The 16,862-nt window shown below is 49.8% G+C and overlaps 7 protein-coding genes across 7 annotated transcripts; 4 read left to right on the forward strand and 3 right to left on the reverse strand.

Annotated features, from left to right (window-relative positions):
* Window positions 1–94: 94 nt before the first annotated feature.
* On the reverse strand, window positions 95–1,768 carry BDW70DRAFT_168902 (CCCH zinc finger DNA binding protein; the record flags this gene model as incomplete). Its single annotated transcript, XM_073742577.1, has 4 exons — window positions 1,574–1,768; window positions 1,373–1,516; window positions 961–1,222; window positions 95–864 (listed from the first exon to the last, which is right to left on the reverse strand). Exons 1-4 carry the CDS (start codon window positions 1,649–1,651, stop codon window positions 95–97), a joined length of 1,254 nt encoding a protein of 417 aa, XP_073595191.1. The 5' UTR covers window positions 1,652–1,768.
* A 1,469-nt stretch (window positions 1,769–3,237) lies between these two features.
* On the forward strand, window positions 3,238–6,550 carry BDW70DRAFT_168904 (ankyrin repeat domain-containing protein; the record flags this gene model as incomplete). The annotated part of the gene is made up of 6 exons (XM_073742578.1): window positions 3,238–3,638; window positions 3,959–4,322; window positions 4,375–4,484; window positions 4,543–4,754; window positions 4,812–6,139; window positions 6,185–6,550. The coding sequence occupies 6 exons, from the start codon at window positions 3,238–3,240 to the stop codon at window positions 6,548–6,550; spliced, it is 2,781 nt and encodes a 926-aa protein (XP_073595192.1).
* A 2,348-nt stretch (window positions 6,551–8,898) lies between these two features.
* Window positions 8,899–10,461, reverse strand: BDW70DRAFT_168905 (uncharacterized protein; the record flags this gene model as incomplete). Its single annotated transcript, XM_073742579.1, has 5 exons — window positions 8,899–9,110; window positions 9,176–9,480; window positions 9,538–9,785; window positions 9,838–9,883; window positions 9,958–10,461. The coding sequence occupies 5 exons, from the start codon at window positions 10,459–10,461 to the stop codon at window positions 8,915–8,917; spliced, it is 1,299 nt and encodes a 432-aa protein (XP_073595193.1). The 3' UTR covers window positions 8,899–8,914.
* A 2,055-nt stretch (window positions 10,462–12,516) lies between these two features.
* BDW70DRAFT_160781 (uncharacterized protein) lies at window positions 12,517–13,080 on the forward strand (the record flags this gene model as incomplete). The annotated part of the gene is made up of 2 exons (XM_073740898.1): window positions 12,517–12,667; window positions 13,064–13,080. The coding sequence occupies 2 exons, from the start codon at window positions 12,517–12,519 to the stop codon at window positions 13,078–13,080; spliced, it is 168 nt and encodes a 55-aa protein (XP_073595194.1).
* An 82-nt stretch (window positions 13,081–13,162) lies between these two features.
* On the reverse strand, window positions 13,163–14,592 carry BDW70DRAFT_150937 (LysM peptidoglycan-binding domain-containing protein; the record flags this gene model as incomplete). The annotated part of the gene is made up of 4 exons (XM_073739235.1): window positions 13,163–13,188; window positions 13,267–13,489; window positions 13,546–14,340; window positions 14,389–14,592. 4 exons carry the CDS (start codon window positions 14,590–14,592, stop codon window positions 13,163–13,165), a joined length of 1,248 nt encoding a protein of 415 aa, XP_073595195.1.
* Window positions 14,593–14,800: 208 nt separating this feature from the next.
* Window positions 14,801–15,979, forward strand: BDW70DRAFT_67731 (uncharacterized protein). Its single transcript, XM_073744553.1, has 2 exons — window positions 14,801–15,144; window positions 15,201–15,979. The coding sequence occupies exons 1-2, from the start codon at window positions 14,938–14,940 to the stop codon at window positions 15,870–15,872; spliced, it is 879 nt and encodes a 292-aa protein (XP_073595196.1). The 5' UTR covers window positions 14,801–14,937; the 3' UTR covers window positions 15,873–15,979.
* A 106-nt stretch (window positions 15,980–16,085) lies between these two features.
* On the forward strand, window positions 16,086–16,471 carry BDW70DRAFT_160784 (uncharacterized protein; the record flags this gene model as incomplete). Its single annotated transcript, XM_073740899.1, has 3 exons — window positions 16,086–16,129; window positions 16,196–16,281; window positions 16,332–16,471. The coding sequence occupies 3 exons, from the start codon at window positions 16,086–16,088 to the stop codon at window positions 16,469–16,471; spliced, it is 270 nt and encodes an 89-aa protein (XP_073595197.1).
* Window positions 16,472–16,862: the final 391 nt, after the last annotated feature.

The following is a 16,862-nucleotide window of genomic DNA, read 5'->3' on the forward strand; positions in this document are numbered from 1 at the left end:
TGTGGACTTTGCATTCCTGACTATACCAGTAGGTAAAAATATAACAATAAAATAAGAAAATAAAATTATAAGTAATCAAGAAGAATTTATGAGTTTAAACTTCCAATGTACTCACAATAACCGTATCCACGTTGTGCGTATCCTTGAATTTACAATCACCCTTATACGTACAGTGATCTTGATAAGGACACTGGTGGCCAGAGATACAGTTAACATCGCGGCACATAAGCCCACTAAAGCATGGACTCCAGCGTGCAATGCGCATCAGATCATTAAGTTCCTGTATGCTGAGCTCAGTCCCGTGTTCGTGCGTGCAGTTGCCGTACATAGCCATGTTGTGGCAGTATCCCAGGATATGGAACTGGTTGCAGAGTTTGCGGCTCTTGAGTGCAGCGATAGCCTCTTTAGACGATTTTTTGAGGACACTATCGATGCGCTGATTGCGGGCATTAAGACAGACTGATAGCCGAGGCTTGGACTTTGATTTAGTGTTGCTGTCCTTCGTTGGTGCAATTGTAGCCGCCGCAGCGGCCTTCGCCGCCGAGGCGTAGTTGAGGATGGAGTTATGGTTAGGCACTATGGCGGGCATGTTGGTGGACGTTATTGCTGGACTGGCGGTGTCTTGAGATGATGATCGCCTGACTGGGGGTAACAACTTGGACGATTTGAATACATCTGAGAATGTCACGGTCTCCAAGCTCGCAGCCAGTTCGGCCATCTCGCGGGGGAAAGGAGGCCCCTTGACGAGAGATATACGTCTTGATCCACGATGGGGACCCAAAACACGCACGTAGCCGCTATCTGCGGACGCGCAGAAGATAATGCGGCGACAGTGGATGTTGTTGATATCCTCTGCGAACAAACCTATTCCCATACATGTTGGTTAGTACTCCTGGCTGAGGGGGACTGACTGGTATGGGCAACCTTTTATCTTGACATCAGCACATTCTTTCCCATCACCCGCATCGACAAAGTCACACAGCGGACTTTCCATATTGAAACCTCGAATAAAAGCAGATAAGTCTTGGTCAGGACGAAGGATGCCGGTCTCGCGGTAGACCTTGGCTAAGCCCTGCAAATTCGAATAGACCCGGATATTGCAGCTGATAATTGGACTCGCCTTGGGGTCAATCTCTTTGATATGCTCCTGTACTGCGTGGATCAAAGCCTGTGCAGCATCGTGGCCACCCTTTTTGCCATCCTGGATAAACCGGTTCTGGAACTGATGTTTGTTAGGAGTCGCGCCCTCTTTGGATAGACACATATCACCTACATTCATACAATCACCATCTACTAAAACAGATACATAATCGAATTTACGCTGTATCGCTGCGTCAGGAGACTATCAGGAAATATAGAGGCAGCAACTCACTTTCTCAGCAACGAGGTCCTCCATCTGAGCTTTGAACTCGTTTCGCTCGTCTCTGAGCGAAATAACCGCCCGCCTTTGAGAATCGACCTCATTCTTTTCAATTTGAAGCTTTTCCTCAAGATCTTCAATATACTCGAAAAGGTTCTAGCGAAAGGGTCAGCTTGTCATGTGTTTCACGGGACGTTTAAGAAGGCAACATACTTTGATAATTCCATCCTTGCTGCTCTCGGCCTTGCATAACTCGTCATACTGGCGCCGAAGGACGGCTGGGTGGATCATTTTGGCCGGTGAGTTGGCTAACAAACAAAAAAATAATAAAATGATACTGAGGGGCTGAGCAGAAAGGCTCTAGATTCAGATATAAGATCCCCGCTGCCTTTTTTTTGAGGGTTAAGGTACTGTAGTGTTGTCACACGAAAAGACAAGGCAGCTAGTCCTGTAAATCTTTGCTTTATTTACCGATTCTTGCTGCGTTGATGAAGATAGAGAGAGGATGACTACCATTACGGTTTTATAGACCTGTCAGACTAAGGCACTAAAAAGAAAGGTCTGTGGCACTGTTAGGCGCTTCATTTTCTTGGGTCGACGCTTCTTCCTGGCTGCACTCAAAGTAGCACTGGGGCGCCCATCACCAATCATTTGCTGCGGGCGCTTAGTTACAGCCTCGTTCTAAAGAGCGCCGCATGCAAAATGGTTTGACGAGAAAGCCCGCTCTCGCTCACAGGCAGGGCTGAATGGCCGTGGAAAATGGCTTTTGGGCTCTTTGCGACAGAGGTCAGATTATACGGGTTCTAGCCAAATTTTATGCTCTTTCAATGGCAATTCAACAACTTTATATCCACCCCCAAAAACCTAGTCTGGTCAAACATCATCGTGGAACGGAAAAGTGGATGATTAGATATACTCTACCGGTTAGATCGAGTGGGTGAATGTAGTAGGTCACCCCGCTTTCGTGGGTATTCATGGACATGAAAGTCGTTCTGAGTCTCGCATGAAATAGGGCAGTATAATGGCATAGCTAGGCGCATACTTCGACCAATGCAGCATCTGGAGAGTCATAATCCTATTCAAGCATACTAGACGAAGATTTGTTGGTCATCCCATCCATTCGCGCCACAGACGACTAAATGCCCATCTCCTCTAGGTAGTGTTGCCTTGCATATCTCTGGCTAAGCACACGGAACATCTTTCGGGTAACTTGACTGTCCACCCACAATGATCAAAATGTCTACCATTGCTCTACCTCGACACATTTTCGTGCTGGGGTCTGCCCAAGCGGGCAGCGGTACGAAAAATCTCGCCCTACTCTCTGTTATAGTTCTAACGCTAAAAGCTAGATTCTCCCAGAAATGTCAGTCTCTCTGCATCCTCCATTAACAGCATCCATCCGGTACTGAGGCCATGGTAGGGTATGAACAGCACGTGACTTTTTTTTAAGGCAGAAGTATCCAGGTCTCGATGAAAGGCTGGTGGGAAGGGTTTTCTGTCTTCTTGCGAGATTGCTCTGGGAAAAACCCGACGTAATAGATTGAAGGTGAAATGCTATTGGCATTGATGGGGTGAACCCCAATTTGAACGTCGATTCTAAGATGACCGATGAACTGGTATATCCGAGTGTTGTCCGCAGGCGGCCTTGTGATTTCCGTGTTGCCCTAATCAACGGCAATACTCTATATTCTTTATCTTATGCTCTGCAGTTGTTTCAGACATCATTGGTTGTCTGATGAGGCTGAGTTGTTGGCAAGGCTGACAGGACCCCGCGACGGCGGCTAGCTCGTGCGCACTCGCCCACCGAGCTGCTTCATGATCCTCTCCACGACTCTCCCTCTCTCCATACACCAAACGAAGTCACAAGGTACGGCAGTATGGCGGAGGTTGTTGGAGTAGTCTCCGCCGGTATCGGGGTAGCAGCCTTTGCGCTTCAAATCAGCGAAACGATCAGACGACTGCGGGATATTCGCGAGTACAGCAAGAACAAAGCTAGCGGTGAACTGGAGTCGCTTATCAGGCGTCTTGAGGGGCTGCGGGAAAAATTGCTATTCCTTGAGACAGTTCAAACTTCTAGAATAACGTCTAGAATGGTCGATTCTGCTATTGAGAACTGTCAACTTGAGTACAGTAGCGTCGACAATACCCTCCAGCGAATGAGTGAAAAGCTATCCCATCTGGGTAAAAAACTGCAGGGTGCTCGACATGGCGAAGGCATCAAAAGTCAGCTCAGCGACGTCGGGCAGAGGCTTGACTCCGTCATATTAGATTTGACCTTGTGAGTCTCCTAACGCGGATCATAGAAAAAATGGCTGACGCTCGACCTTCTCGCAGTACAATTGCATTAAACTCTCAACACTTGACTCAGAGGCTGGCTCAGGATATGACCCTCGCTGTAACTTCATCCGTTGTCAACAGTGCTATGATTCCCAACGCGCCAGAACAGCCTTCTACGCCTGCAAGTCGCGCCAGCATCGCGGAGCCCATTCCGCCACATACAGCTCACGCGAGCTATCTAGTAACTTCACCACGACGGTCGCGGGCGTTGGACTGTCCTGTCAGGCACTGCCACTGCTCCTGTCATTTGACCCACCGCAGCTCAGCTCGTTTCTGGGCGTTTGAGTATACCTCACCGTCCACATTCTTTAAAAAATGTAGCAATGCGAAGTGTACAGCTTCTCGCTACCGTTGGAGCCTACAGTTTGCCCTCTCTAGATACGGAATCCCATTCATGGTAAATGCTGCCGTTGAATTCATCACCGGCGCTGGAAGTTACTCGCTTAGACCGGGTCTCAGCATAGAACGAGTGGTGAAATACACCTCGCCCGGCTTCGAGGCACTTTGGCGGTTCAAATGGGGGCTGCTGGAACTGTCTGAGGTTCAGGAGACATTTCAGGAGCTCAGAAGATGTGACCCCTCGTTAAATCGACATATACATCCAGGCGGGCGCAACTATGTTCAGGTGCGGAATCAGTGAGACTGCCTCCCACTATGCTGGTCTAACCATACAATAGGAGCTCCTATACTACGGCCCAAATCGAGGTCAGCGCACGAATGAACAGTTCGAGCTTCTGAAATTCTTTGCCAGCGAATTGGGAATGACGCTTGAAAGTCTAGACCAAAGGTAAGTTGCAGCCCAGATATTGTAGCCGAGATTACTCAGGCTGATATCCGCTTCACAGGTTCCTGGTTCAATGTGCCAAGTGGATTGGCGAAGGTCCCCATATCGACTTGCTAGAGGCGATTCTCGCATGTGGCTTTGACCCGGGCGCTATAGAGTCGCCAGTTTACGAGGAATGGCCGTCCCCCTGTTCGCCAAATTGGATTGCCGAGGAAATCACGCCGGACCCTTTTTTCATCGATTACCTTGCGATACTTGCCAGTGCTAGCCCAGGTAAGTAAAGTAATCATACTCTGTACATTCTATGCATTCATTGATGGGCAGTAAAAGGCTTTGGTGGATTAACGCCCCTTCACGAGATCGTGCTTCTACATCATCCAACCTCGGTGACTTCGTTTCTCGCATGCTCGTCGTTGCATACGGAGAGGAACTTTCTAGGTCAGACGCCTTTACATCTGGCGGTTCGCAATGTGGAAACAGTCCGTCTGCTTGTCCAAAGTGGCCATGACATGGACATCCAGGACAACCACGGTATCACTCCTTTAATGTATGCTGCTGGAATGGGCGAGACAGACGTGGTTCGCTTGCTCATCAATCAAGGGGCAAATCCTTTCATCCGCGATAACAGATGGAAGAGGAACTTTATCGATTATGCGGCTGCTCGCAGCCATTGGCCATTAATAATGGACATCCTAGACACGGTTCAAGAGAGCTACCCAGAGAGTGTTTGCCAGTACTTCACCTGCTGCGCGCTGATGCGACTCATATCTCGTGAAACGTATCTGGCTAACGAATGGAGTATTTATTTTGCAAAGCTCGTGGGTCTATGTTCAGATGTCAACATAAGATTTGGTAATCCTCGTGACGGAACTGAAGATAACAATCTTCTCCATTTTGTCTCAAGCCACGATGATGTCAAAGTGTTGGCGCGACACGGTTTCGAACTGTTTGGTCAACCAAACAGTGCAGGGAAGCCTGCCATATTCTCGCTGGTCCCGGTATTAGATGCAACACTCACCCAGTCCTTGCTTGACTACGGAATCAACATAAACCATGTGGACCACGAAGGACGTACCCTCCTGTTCCCGCTGCTCCAGCATCTGCAATTGCTGAACTTCAGGACTTTTGATATAATGGATTCCATTCGGATATGCCTAAAGGCCAACCTCGACATTTTTATATCGGACGGTTGCCGGTGTGCCTGCTCTCCCGAGGGTTGCTTCCTGCCTGCGGCCTTTGATATTACTTTTGTTGATACAATGACAAAAGCACCCGCCTTTGTGTGGGCATTGGAATTTCTCTCCCTCGTTGAGGAACTCAGAGGTCGTGAGGCCTCGAAAAGGCTCGCACTAGGATTTTTACGCAGAAATTGTTTTGAAAGAGCGGGGATAACGCATGTGTGCTGTCACAGAGGGAACAACGTATTGAGCTGGGAGCTTCCCTGGCCGAGAAAGCATATGACTGAGGCAGACATCGACGAAATTCTAGATGAGGAAGAAGAGATTATTGCGAATCTTGAAGAGGAAATGCTTCCATTGACCCACAAGACACTTGAGTGTTTGAGGTCTGAATGGATCCTTATGCTCAAAGAGAAACACAAAGAACGACTTGAGGCGAAGCGCAAAGGAGAGCGCAATAACTCCAAGGGCCCTACGGTTGTAAGTTCCTCAAGCCCAAGTCCGTGAGGCATCTGACAAGGATAGGAACCGTATCAGGTTGACTATAAGAATGATGCGTTTTGCCATATATTCAATACAGAAGTTGATTTCGACGTTGTCCCTTTGGCGAACTCCATGGCCGAGTATGTCATCTGGCTAGAGCATCAGTACATTCGATCTAAAGACACATGGGATGCCGCATGCGAGGGTGAAGTCTGGTATAAAAGACGGATCAGTTGGTTTGTGGAACTCATGCAGGTCATGGAAGTTGCTTCCCAAACACTCATCAAAAATATCAACAATAAGATTGAAAGGATACCATGTAAGAGCGACGGCCCTGATAAGGAAAGTCTAATCAGCCACTTCATGGCTTCTTTGCAGGAGTCACGAGAGGCTAAAACAGACATATAGTACAGTTCGATTTGGCTCTAAATATCTTTATCTAGTCAAGAATTCATCCCATTATCATTTGTGTACAATGGTAATCGCAAGACAAACGAACTCATCAGTAGGGTTGGGGTTGTACGCTCTCTGTCTGCATATAGTCTACTTACGATGTCTTCTAGCTTTCTATGTCCTAACGAACATATAACGTAAATAAAAGAAAATACTGTTGGTAGGACAATATATGTGCCAGAGAGTATACGATTCTATACTTGGTGGTGCAATCCAGGTTAAGGGGGATGTCAGTGGAGGCTCAGCCTTACCAGGCTTAATCTACTACGGAGTAAGTTTCCTTGACTTTCCTTGACTTGAACGGCTAGTAGTCTCAGGCTGAGTTTGCGCAGTTGAGCCTTAAACATATCAAATGCAGCATCAGTGGTTGAGGAAGCCGATATCTCCCGATGGGACCTCCTACGCCTTAACCCGATTGGAGATATGCCTATATTTCTTCCACGCTTACATAGCCAAACCAAGCCATGAAACTGTGCTGGGCCCAGCTTGTTCTTAATATAGGGCTCTAGGTCCGTTCCGAACCAGGGCAGAATTATTATGAACACAGGATCCAAGTACAGATCTAGACCACGCCGGGACATAGAATCCGTTCACGCAACTCGTCGTAAAGACGGGGACTACCTTGAAAGGGGATTTAGCACCGGTGTTGTGAAAGAGGTAGATGGTCACGCTAGAGCAACCTCTGTTTCACTGCGTCTGAATAACGGCGACCTGCTGTTTATCAACAATCCCGCTGTTTTGCATCGCATCACATCACCCTCGGAAAGGAAACGCGATATTGTGAAGCTGTGGTTAAGGAACAGAAAACTGAGGTGGCCGTTACCGTCTCATTTGGAGGAGACGATGAGAGACAGGTATGTGCCCGGCACTCTGAAACCGCGATGGATGCTCCGTCCGCCGGAACTTTTGAAGCCGCAACATGTTACAAACCAGGTTACTACGGGGCGCGCCGAGACCAGTGCGACTGTGCCAACGCAGACGCAATGCACTGCAACGGACAATGAAAGCATCGGAAGCTTCAGCATAGGAGGGAGCAGCTTTGGCGGAAGTGGTGGAGGTGGGAGTATTGGCGGGTGGTCCTAGGTTTCGGAGGTAAGGGGCGCTGGCTGGTTGTTAGTTAGTCCTATAGGTTTAATTAATTGGCGCTTTCCAAGCATCTTGAAGCATTTTGGTGTAGGCAATAATGACGTTCTCGCGTTGAGGAGGAAGGGGAGGAAGAGGGACCCCAGGAAGGGGAGGGGTGGTGTTGGACCGGGTATAGAGCTCCTATATCAGACTTGAGACCGTGTTTAGCAGGAGACCAAGCCCAGAGCGGGCTATTTAGTAGGGACAGCTCGCTAACAACCGCACTCTGTCTCGAAACAAGATTCAATGGTTTGTTTTGGTCTTTGCACTATTAAATCTAGGTTGCCGTTGAGTCATATGAGAGCAATTGAAGTATTTGCATGTTCTCCAGAGGTTTTGTCCCATCGAAAATGAAAGAATAGTCTGATACTCAGCGCACCAACTTCTATTTAGCCCTAGATTAGCTGACGTGCAGTCAGTGAGATCATGCAAAGATCGTTGAACACATAGTCAGTCCCACCTGACCAAGTCGATGTGCTGCAGTCAAGACATCTAGACTTCTGCGGTTTATTCTGGGGATGATCTAGAGTGCTTGACGTACTGGCAGGGTATCCCGCATGTCTCGTCCTTATACCCTATCCATGGCCAAGGGTGCTATCTGATAGGCTTCTTTCTTGTCTTGTTCTCTCCTTGAATCCAGGTCCAGCCTCCAAAATGCGCATTAAGTATAGAATAACAACACGTTTCCGCTAAAGAAGAATTATTTGTATTGTAGAAAGATTCTTATATTCTTTATATCTCCTTCTTAATCAATTATACAGCTTAAGAGCCTAGCAAGCAAAAAGAATATTATACGTAATAGATCTACTTAAGATAATACAATACCCATTTAAAAATAGCAGCAAAGATATTAGTGCTGCATTCAGATTCACTACATTCAGGTCCACTACGGAGTACGCTTCTTCAATAATTCGAAACAATCGATTTTTCTACAGCTCATGTTCAAGATTTGTACTGGCCGCAATCCATTGAACCCGTCTGCGATTTGAGGCCAACACCAGATCTCTCAAGGCTATACGCAGTTCTTCTTGATGCCGTTTGCCATAAATCAGCACAGAGCCAGAACAGCTGCTGTATCAGTTGCTCATACCAGCGGCGAGACAATCATTCGATGTCTATAATTGATGGAGATTCATCTTACCAACAACGAATCTATTTATGAGAGCTATCTACATGCCCTTGCCTCCCACCGGCCTATAGCCTTGCTGTTTGGTCTTCAGCAAGATATTCTTGCCGTACCTGCGCAATGTCATTCTTATAGATCCAGTCCATTTTGCCGCTCGAACCGAACCCGAACCCGGCTATCCTCGCCTTGATGATACTGTCAAAGTCGGGAACTTCTTTCCGAGTACCCTGGGTGTGCTTTTCCCTTGACGAGAGGTAATCGTACCTATCAGAACAACACAAATTAGCACTTGAGCACCATAGTCAGAGTACAGGAATTTGGGCACTCACATGCGCTCATAGTAAGGACCACGAATCTGCTGAAAGATCTCCAATGACTTCCGGATTACCGCGCTAGCGCTGGAATTTCTCGTATGCTCAAGTGCCAGAGCCTGCGCTAAAATCCAGCCATCTTCCATTGCGAATGCCGCGCCGGATCCAAATGCCCCTGAGAGCGGATGGCTTGCGTCTCCAATCAGGGCGACCTTGTCCCATGCCGTGATATCTCGCAGACAGGGTCCAGCCACCATCGCAAACTCTCTCCAGGTTCCCTCGGGGACGAATTTGAGTATTTCCTGGATCCGGGGGTCATATTCCTGGAATAATCATCAGCACAAGACCCAAGGTGACGTGACAGGTGCGTAAACGCGTACACCAGTCCTTCTAAGAACGTGCTCATTTGTTACTGGGACTGCCCAGGTGGCTGTTCTGTCGGGGTTGACACGCTCATTGTAAGAGCGGATGGTGATCTCGCAGAGCCGCGGCTCTGGGTCTGACTCGTCGTCCACCTGGGCGAAGTAGAGGTGGCCGTTTAGGACATGCCACCACCCATTTGATGTGGGAAAGTCTTTGACATGGGCAATTGAGGAGAGCGGGATGAGGACCCGGAACGCAGTGTTGCCTATAGACAGTTAGAGGTCAGTTCTAGCTTCTAGGGCTGAGACGAGACGCACCCGTCACATGTAAATGGTGGCCAGGGAACAAGGTGCGTCGTACAATCTAGCAAAACAAGCAGGTCAGCCATATATCATATATCTATCTACATTAGTAACCTTTATAGGTAAGGTACCCACCGAACGTATCCCATCAGCACCAACAACAAGATCCGCCGTCGTCTCCGTGCCATCTTTGAATCCCAGGCGGACGCCCTGACCTTGTCCAAGATCTTCTATGGACAGCAGCTTCTTCCCGAACTGAATAAGCCCGTCGGGCACCTTCTCCAAAAGAGCTGCCTGCAACCGCGTCCGCCTAGCCCTAATCGACGCATATCGTGGATCATCATGCTGATCAGCTAGTGCTGCAGAACTGCCACTATCTAGGTTCACTGGCTCCCCCGTGCGGCCATTCCTTTGCCACGAGAACCCAATCTTCCTCCCCTTGACGCCGTCCGCAGCACCCAGCAACTTCAACACGTTCCACGCATTCCGCCCTATGCTAATGCCTGCGCCGACCTCGCGAGGTTCAGGGGCTTGTTCGTACAACTTGACTGAGACAAAAGGGAGCCTTGATACTGCAATTGCAGTGGCCAGGCCGCCTGGGCCGCCTCCGATAATGGCTATGGATATCGGTGCGGTCATTGTATAGTTGACGGAACGAGTTGATGTTGCATGACTTAGCCCTCGTGGAGATTGGCTGACCGCGGGATTATAAGTGCCTGAACACGCCATCGCGCCTGTTGGTGAGCAATGGGTGCGTGGGCAGGCTGATTGGCTGGGATAGAATATGATTGCGACATAGTTGGAGAGCATGCACAGTACAGAGTACCAATCAGATACCAATCTAGATGAGCAGAATCAATTATATAAGGCTTGCGAGGAACAGCCATCAAAATTTTTAGCACCAAGTGACACAAGCACTGATGTTCGGGTTTTCTGGTCTTTAGCAACTGCTGCAGCGTTAGGGGTGTTATGTCGTGCCTGGACTTTGTCCCAAGAGGTAGTATGTCCCGCCTAGTCCGCAGTACATCTTATCCTCCTGACAGGTAAATACTTCTGGCCATCGCCTTATCTATCCGCCATGAGTGGAGAGTACGCTGCTACCCGGGTGTTGACGCGACGCAGGAACTCCCTCTGTCCATTGAGAGAGTAAACCGTACGCGGCATTTTGACGACCATACAATTGTCTCGACTAACAGAAGAGAAGGTGGCCGGGCCGGTCGACAGGCAATAAGGAGCTACGCATCAGCATATACAGACACCTAGTAAATAGCTATCTAACTGGTCATGTAAGGAGAACGCATAAAGACAATCGGAAAAACATAAAGCCAGTATAAGGGAGAATGCGCAGTACCGCCGGTCGATGCATATTCGTGGTATCTATGGGATTCCATGGCCTTTCCTTAGTGAACGTTTCGACTCGATGAAACCGAAGAAATGCGTCTACAACGCACCAATCCCACTACTCCCCTTTTGCATTCTGTCTGACAGACGAAAGCCTCGCCTTTACTGCAGTCATTGACCGCAAGGCGATGTCAGCGATCCTTTGCTAAGGACATCAAGCAAACCTAATTTATATAACTATGCGCAGGTGAAACATAGGTCTTGCCTCAGGCTTTTATCGACGCAATCCCGTTCCCACTAGGCCGCTACATTGTCGGTACAATACATACTCTTGCGAAGTCTGTCTGTCGATATAAAGCGGCTGAGGTGCTTCTGTCGTTCTCGATGGCTATCTTTACGGCTTCAAAATGCTCTACAAGAGAGCGGCTTACCTCGATAACAATGCCCAACAACCATCAGTCCAAACTATCGGACTCACTGCTGCATTCACCACACCGAAGAGATAAGAACACGGAGAATGAGCCCCCACGGCGGTCACGCGCCCCGTCACCTACTGGGTTAGCAAGACAGGTACAGGGGCTGCTTCTTGGGATTAGTGCACCCTAGTCTTCTCGAATACAAGAACAGTTCTGATGACGGGCTCTGCATTTGGTCACAAAGTATGCTTGTGCGGTGGTGAACGTTTGTATGTCCGCTGAGAAGGCGTGGGCACGAGAGGGAAGGAGACGAGGGTTCCAAGAGAGTGAAGGTGTTTTGTTTGTTAGGTGCCATCCTCTCTTCTGCCATGAAAAGTACGAACAGTCATTAGCCCGCTATCTGCTCAGTACTACTGTACATTGCAATACAGCGTCCTACGCGACTACTTTCCTCTCGCGGCGGAATCGGGCATGCCATGAATCCTAACTCTTCTTTCAGGAACAAACTTCGTGGTCAGGCGTCTATTCAGAGTCCATGGACCGTGTATACTAGGGGATTTGTACTGGATAGACCGAGCAAAGTGGCATGCGATGACACTCCCGTCAATCAGGGTTACCCTATGAGCCCGGTCATGGAGTTGCCGGCGCTCTTGCGCGGGTAACTTCTCCAATTGTTCGAAAGATTGCCCGGACTATGCTCCAAAGGATCACACATTCATGGCCAATCTATGCGGAACCTCCGCATTCATGATGGGTAAGCAGTAACAAGATGCTCCATGAGATGCTCCATTCCCAGAGGACTCCCCGGCCCTAGGTGGCATGTTTACAGGATGTATCGATCACAAAAATACCTCTGCTAGGTTTGCCGTCTCGATTGACCTCCCGGCTGCCAGCTCGAGTTCTACAACGGCAAGATCGCATATTTCTACGCCTCGCCATGATTGCCGCCGGCCAGGAGGACGCCACCGAGATCATCGGCAGCCGCGGCAAGGTCACCGTCAACGCCCAGCCGGCCCTCAACCTCGTCAACGTCTTTGACAATACCGGCATTTATCGCAAGATCCCTAATACTACTTCGATCGTTTCGAGTACGTCTTCGTCACTGAGCAAACGAGTTCACCACTTCTTGTCTGGAAAATACCCCCGTGCCTGTGAAGCTCGAGGGAGCTATTCAGGCGGTGCGCATCGGTGCCGCTCTGCAGAGTCGTATCACCGGGTTGATGATCATTGACGGGAGTGGTAATTGGGTTGAGAAGACGAGCTATAGATAGATTATACACTGGATAAATATATTGCATTGTGTTTTGCCCTGAGTGTGATATAGAGTCAGCGTCATTATCAGAATGTCCTTTACAAGTTCCCAACAAGTACCTACGTACGAGCGATTCCATTTATTTCGTCCTTGCCCATACTGAGTCGGAAACCGTTTTCGAGACGATGGAGCTATGGGAGGTATGTAGGCAATCGACTAAAAAACCCTACAGAAAAAGGTTCCGCCTGATTGCTCTTGAATAGAATAGTCCATGTCTACATATTTGTACTTTTCGTACTGAAACAGTATATTTCTGTTGTGATCAAGGAGTTCAACGACAACCGTTCTCCAAATCATCTGGTATCGTTCAAGCACTGATATAACAAGCATAAAACTCATGCATGGTCATGTTCAGACAATGCCGCGTCTGCTTACGCGCCACACACACATAGTATCCAAGCCAAAGACTCGTGCAGTTCGTTCCCACTTGCGAATTCCAGTTGTTGAAGTTGGCCGCCATGATTCCATACTGCTTCTGAATGGTGTCACAGGTGTTTCCGCTCACCACCTTGTGCCACTTCTTGCAGGCGCAAACGGCGCCGGGCTGCGTTGGGGTCGGCGCACTGGTGCAGCCGGCCGTAGTGGTGGTTGTAGTAGTCTTGGTCGCCGTTCCGGGGACGCGGAATATTAGCCAGCGCCTTCATAGGAAGCTACGCGAGAATGCATCATACCAATGCAGTAGTAGTATCCCAGCCACAGGCCTCCGCAGTCGGCTCCCACCGCCGAGTTCCAGGCGAGGAACTGGTCCAGCGAGAAGGTACCGTATTGCTTGACGATCCCAGCGCAGCTGTCACCGTCCACGGCCTTGTGATACCGATTGCAGGTGGAGATGATGCCGGTTTGAGTGGGCGCAGGACCCGTGGGCGTCGTGGTGGTCGTCGGCGTGGACGGAATGCCCACGCAGTAGTAGCAGCCGACCTGGATGCCACTGCAGAACTCGCCGACGGCTGGGTTCCACACGATGAAGTCCGCCGTGGAGAAAGTGCCGTATTTGGCGGCGATCTTTTCGCAGGTGTCGCCGGCCACGACCTTGTAGAAGCGCGAGCACGTCGAGATGATGCCGTCCTGCGCCGGGGACGGGCCTCCTGTCGGCGTGGTTGTCGTCGATGGATTGCCTGTCGGCGTACCGGGCACCCCAACGCAGTAGTAAGTCCTGGCCCAGATGCCGCTGCAGTCGGCCCCGACGGCCGGGTTCCACGCGATGTAGTCGGCCGTTGTGGAGGTGCCTCCGTACTTGGCGACGATCTTGTCGCAGGTGTTGCCGGCGGCCGCCAGGTAGAAGGCCGTGCAGGTGTCGATCAGACCATCCTGTGTGGGCGGCGGCTTGGGGGTCGCCGTGCTGGTGGAGGATGGCGAGGTAGTCGTCGGGCGAGGCTGGCCATTGTTGACCTCAAGACAGTAGGAATTGCCGACCTTGATACCGCTGCATTCGTCGAGGAACGAGGGATTCTGCCACCTGCGTTAGTGAAGATGGTTGGTGCGCATAGAGGGACTCACGTAGGAGACAAAGTCTTCATGGGACAGACCCAGGTTGAACTCGAACCAATCGCAGGTATAGGTTGAGTCAAGGGCCGTGTCGTACCAGGTGCAATTGGCCGCGGTGCCGGGACCGACCGGGCCATCCTGTCGGCGATAGAGATGAAGATTCGCCAGCACGGCTCCCACGAGGAGAGTACAAGGCAGAAGGTGTTGGAGACCCATGGTGACTGGTGTTTGGGATGAATGAAAAGGTGGGATTGGCGTCTCCTTTTGAGCTATGAGTTATTCTCTAGCTGCGTGACATGTCTCAGGTAGAGCAGCAAGCATGCATCCATCTTGGTGGCCTGTTAGCACTAAGTCTGCTGTAAATAAAGTAATATGTGCAGTGGCAGAATGTACTGCCAAAGGGATTCCTCAATCAGAGCGTGTTGGTGGCGTTGGGCGTTGGCATTTCAGAAGACACTAATTTAGCGTTGCATGCCCTGATATTTCATCGCTTCTCTTACTTTTCTTCTTTTTCATCCCTCCACTATTCCTCCACTATTCCATTTCTCGTTCTGACCGCAAATGTCCGGCGAAGCGCTAGAAGAAGAGGCCGATTACGGCCGTCTTCCATTTGACATCTTCCTCTCAGTTAGTTTCCAATCTCCTGTACAGTTCTGTTCTGATCTTGGCACGCAGGACCGGTGGGATCACAATGCCACTGGAGACAGTCAGGAACAGTGGGAGCGGCTCGTCTGGGAATGGGAGAGCCTGACGCTAATAGAGCGTTATGTTTGTTTCTCTTTGTCCCTAATGGCAAATAATACACCAGCCTGACAACCCCTTAGCCGTATCAAGAACGTGCTGAGTCCGAGGGCGCCCCGCCAGAACTCAGCGAGGAGATCAAACGTGTGCTGGCCACACACCAGACGGCACACGAGCGGAATATCAGCCTCGTTAGCTGTACCGGCTGGCAGACCGTCTGGCTGCGCACATGCTACGACCCAGATCTCGCTGAAAAATACGAACAGATGAAGTCAGCATCCGAAATCCCAGGGTGGGGGGTCTCAGGGGACAAGATCCTCGATGATCCCTTCCGCTACGACTTCGACGACGGTAGTGGTGACTCCTGGCGACAAGTGTTTGTTCGCGTGCCGGGGATCACAGATTTGAGCGGCGTTTGGGGCGTGGACGGCGGCGGCAGTAGTATACGGTACCGCAGTGGGCAGGATGATGAGGAGATGATAGCGCAATATCAGGAGGGCGAAGAGAGGTGGCGGGATCTCAGTCTAGCGCAGCTAAGAATCCAAGCGGGTCTTTACCTGTTGGACCGTGAGGCTATCGAGTCTGGATTGGTCAAGATTCTCTGGCTGGACGAGCATGGGCAGATTGCCTGGGAAAACCGGTTGGATCCCTTCACTTCAGTTTTGAGTCGGCTAACCGGATGCCTCCTGAACGCTACGAGTTTGGTGGAATTAGCCGGCTATGACGGCACCCGCGGCGCTCTGATTGAAAATTAGGCAGGCTAGATTTTGTTAGACTATGCAATATGCAAGCGAACTCGCCCAAGACTGCTTGGCATACAGGGACCATGCACCGCTTTGATATAACCCTAAGGGGACGTGGAGGGTGGCGCTAATCTTGGGTAATTTGCGCTGTCAACACCATGGGCCAGCAACAACTATCGGTTTGGCAGCCGAGCCAACGGTCTTTGCACAGACGCGCAGACTACCATGCCAGTATGGGGCAGACTTGCATCCGTGGTGAAGTTCTATCAGTAAGTGTCATCATTGCTATCCTTCTCGCGATGGTCCCTGGACGTGCGGCTAAGCAGTATCAACAGGTGTAAAATCGCCTTTAGCGGATCTTCCAGACCCACAAAAAGAGACAATATTCCGCTTGGGTACCTGGGCGGAGAACCATACTATTGTGAGTGACACTCTGCTGGTACACTGCTCGCTTCACTAACGGGTGAGTAGCTATCGAGCGGGTCGAGGAAACAGAGCGCACTGTCGTTGTGCCGCTGGGCTGGGACGGTCATGAGCTACGAGAATCATGGATGGCCACAGATAATGAGGATCCAGGAAATGGGGAACCTTATAGCAAAAGATCTGAATAATTGCGAGACACAAGAGCTTAAGGGGTACATCTTGGCACGTGAACAAGTTCTTATGATGATATACTTCACTCGCCATACATGACTTTTTCTCTGTACCAAAGTATTGAATTGGTTCTATGAGTGCTGGATAAGGTCTTTGGCTAGTGCACTATAATCATGGATAGTATAAGGGAAGAGACCGGAGTTGAACCTGGACAAATGATATTAACAGCAAAAGTCATGCAATACAGGGATAGTCGTAAAGGCAAAGAATCATTTATCTGAAACAGCCACCGAAGTATCCCAGCTCTTGGTAAACTGTTATACTTCCTATGGTATCACGAGAGCATATACAGCAACGTGCCCGTAGAGCTCGGCTTTGGGTGTTCAAGTCCGATTAGGTTAACTTGGT

Source organism: Aspergillus foveolatus (genome assembly GCF_047715535.1).
Source record: "Aspergillus foveolatus strain CBS 279.81 unplaced genomic scaffold BDW70scaffold_30, whole genome shotgun sequence".
NCBI classification, from domain to species: domain Eukaryota; kingdom Fungi; phylum Ascomycota; class Eurotiomycetes; order Eurotiales; family Aspergillaceae; genus Aspergillus; species Aspergillus foveolatus.